General features: G+C 30.7%; 1 protein-coding gene across 1 annotated transcript; it reads left to right on the top strand.

Moving 5' to 3' along the window:
- Positions 1 to 211: 211 nt before the first annotated feature.
- LOC146883400 (uncharacterized) lies at positions 212 to 1101 on the top strand. The gene is made up of 2 exons (XM_085668015.1): positions 212 to 394; positions 573 to 1101. Exon 2 carries the CDS (start codon positions 596 to 598, stop codon positions 929 to 931), a length of 336 nt encoding a protein of 111 aa, XP_085524141.1. The 5' UTR covers positions 212 to 394; positions 573 to 595; the 3' UTR covers positions 932 to 1101.
- Positions 1102 to 2990: the final 1889 nt, after the last annotated feature.

Raw genomic sequence — 2990 nt, 5'->3', positions numbered from 1 at the left:
CAGAATGCAGAAGACCTGTGCCACTGTAGTATCCCAACAAACAAAACAGTTGTCAATTCCATTTTGAAAACCAATACGATTTATTAAATAGAGATAAAAAATGTCAATTCCTTTCAACCCTCCTTGAACGCCACCTCATTGAATAAGCCTTAAAACCTGTGAGATGCATGCAATGAGAGGCCCTCATTTTCATAGTATTTAAGACACAACATTAACCATGTCCAAAAGCAAAAAGACTCCAATAACCCCCATTACTACACCTCACCACTAATTTACTTCTATAACTTCCACTCACAAAAACCTCTCACCACCTATTTTTCTCTCCTCAACAAATCAAATCCACCACCTCCTTCCTCACAATTCATCTTCTTCTTCTTCCTTCCCACTCCAAGAGGTAAGTTTTTTCTTTATGTCTGTGTCTTTAAAATATACTGATGTTAGATACTTTTAAAGATTTTTTAGTATGTTTTAAGATATCGAAATGAATGTCATCGGTATATTTTGAAAGTACAACAGAAAAACAATACAGAAAATCCAAATTCCTCGTAACACTTTTTGTTATTCAATTTCAGGAGAAGGGTGTTGTTGTTTGAGGATGAGAACACTTGAAGAAGTGGGAAATGAAGAGTGTGAGAACAAGGAGAAAGAAGGGATGACAAAATCACATTACTTGATGATTTTCATCTCATCTTTGCTGATAAGCATAACAGGAGGATCTTTGCTAGGGTGGTGGCTCCACAAATACCATCCAACAAATGCGCAACTTTGGATGGTGCCCTTTGCCCTCATTCTTCTCTTTACCCCTGCCATTGTTTCTCTCTCTGTCATCATGTCTGGCCCTAGTATTCACAAAAACGATGAAGAGGATGTTCTCAACACGAATCAACGAATTCATCCATTCGCTAACTCCCTCTGTGACCCAAAGAGATGATTCTAAATTTGGTGTTCAAGATGATAGTTAGTTACTATGTGCAGGTTGAATGAAGTTACTTAATTGTCTGATTTGACTTGTTCTGGAAATAATTTATCAGTAGAAAACTGAATCAGCTGTGGCATTTTGCTTGAAACAATTGAAAATGTTCATGTGGGTGCTTTACTTTATACCTGATTCTGCAGGCTTCGACTGTCATGTGCTTCTTCTGTACGTTTCTGGTTTATGGTTTAGGCGTGCACGATTATTAATCAAACTGAAAAAGTTTCTTCGGATAACAAATCCCTCTTTCTTTCTTTCTTTTCTCAGTATTCATTCGTTTTATTTCTTTTTCTCGTCCATGATTCAAAAACAATAGATATCTCAAGTCTCAACACGAGGAGTTCTTATCTGGGACCAAATTTTCCGGTTTAATGTGACATCGTTTGTCATTGAAATATCGGTAACAGGAAAAAACTTAGAATCTAGGCAACGTGTGACGTGGGAAGATATTTGTAAATTGAAAAAAGAAAGATCAAAATGAAAGGGATTTGTAAGAGTTTGTGGTTGTATATATGAATTTAGAAATTGTTGGCTTAGAAGGAGAGAAAGGAAGATTAGGCAAGTTAGAAGTGAGAGTTGTTGTATTGCCCCGGATTATATGAGCCAATTGGAATTGACTAAGCACTTTTGCAAGTCCACTTCTAAATAGTAGCTTTTTTAAAGTAAACTATTTTTCTGTCTATTTATTCGCAAGACATCATTCCAACCATCAAAATGCATATGACCGACACAAGACAAGAATTTCTGTGCTACACTTCGCGGACTTACTTTGCCTCAATTCTTGTAAGCTAATAAAAATGGTTAAATATATTTTTAGTTTTAAATTTTATCTTGAAATGAGAATTTGTTTATGTTGATATATTTTGACTCCTAAACGTTAAAAATAAATGAATATATTTTTTTTACTCTAATTATGTCACTTTTTTTTGCATGTTAAACATGTTTTACGCTGATATTTGAATTATTTACACTATTCAACACATTCTCACTTTAATATCAAATTACGAAATATGTTTTACACGTTAAAAAAAATGATGTAATTCAGTTAAAAATCATTATATCTATTCATTTTTAAAGTTTAGAAATCGAAATATATCAAAATTTTGAACAGAGACAAATTTCAATCTTTTGTCAAACTTTAAGACTAAAAACATATTTAACTCTTAATAAAAGTATATGACATGTTTTATTTAGTTTCTATATATGTTAAAATTAAAATTCGATAACATTTATTATTCATGTTAGTCATTGGGATGAATGAAGTCGGTTAATATTATTAATTTTAATGACATGTTATATGATATATTCCTTTTAAGATCAAATATACTTTGCAAAGACCATCACAATTATTCCAATTTTTAAACCAAAATATCTAGGTTTTTCTCTCCTTACAACAAAAGGGTATGTTAAGAGTAGACATGTAATTAATGATTTAATAATAGAATGTAATAAATTTATTTGGTGTACTATATTTATATTATGTTTATAGATTTTTAACTGGATGAATCTAGTAATGTATTTAATCACCTTGATTAATTTTATCTTAATTTAATTATAATTTATCAATTTTGTTCTCTTTTGATTGACATGACGTGATTTTGATAAAGTATGTACAGGTTAGAAATATTTCAAGTTTAGGTAGTTAATATAGGTGCTTTTCGTTGTTATTATTAAACGGATTGAATTGAAATATAATTAAAATTAATATTTCACATTAGAAATTCTTTTTTTTCTTTATTACAATTGTTTGAACATAACGTCGAAATGACATTCATTAAAGTGATGCTATTGGATTCGGGAAATGAAAGTGAAAATTAGTGTTGTAAAATTTGTCTATGTATCAATCCCATGCAACAAATTAAAAATCTTTGTTAGTTTGTACTCGTTGATATTTAGTTTGGTCCTTATACATTACTATTTTTGCCGCCAATTGCTTTAATTTTCAAATCATATATGAGTTTATAATATTCGTGTTAAGTAAGATGCACTAGCTAGAAACTAACACTAACTCATTGAT

The sequence above is a fragment of the Vigna unguiculata genome, chromosome 10 (assembly GCF_037176805.1).
Source record: "Vigna unguiculata cultivar grain cowpea cultivar isolate G323 ecotype 2 chromosome 10, ASM3717680v1, whole genome shotgun sequence".
Lineage (NCBI taxonomy): Eukaryota > Viridiplantae > Streptophyta > Magnoliopsida > Fabales > Fabaceae > Vigna > Vigna unguiculata.
The sequence above is the reverse complement of the archived record's forward strand: the minus strand, read 5'-3'. Positions and strand labels throughout refer to the sequence as shown.

Bases quoted from the DNA above. Each gene is read 5' to 3' on its own strand.
- LOC146883400 (XM_085668015.1), top strand. From the start codon at position 596: ATGAGAACACTTGAAGAAGTGGGAAATGAAGAGTGTGAGAACAAGGAG.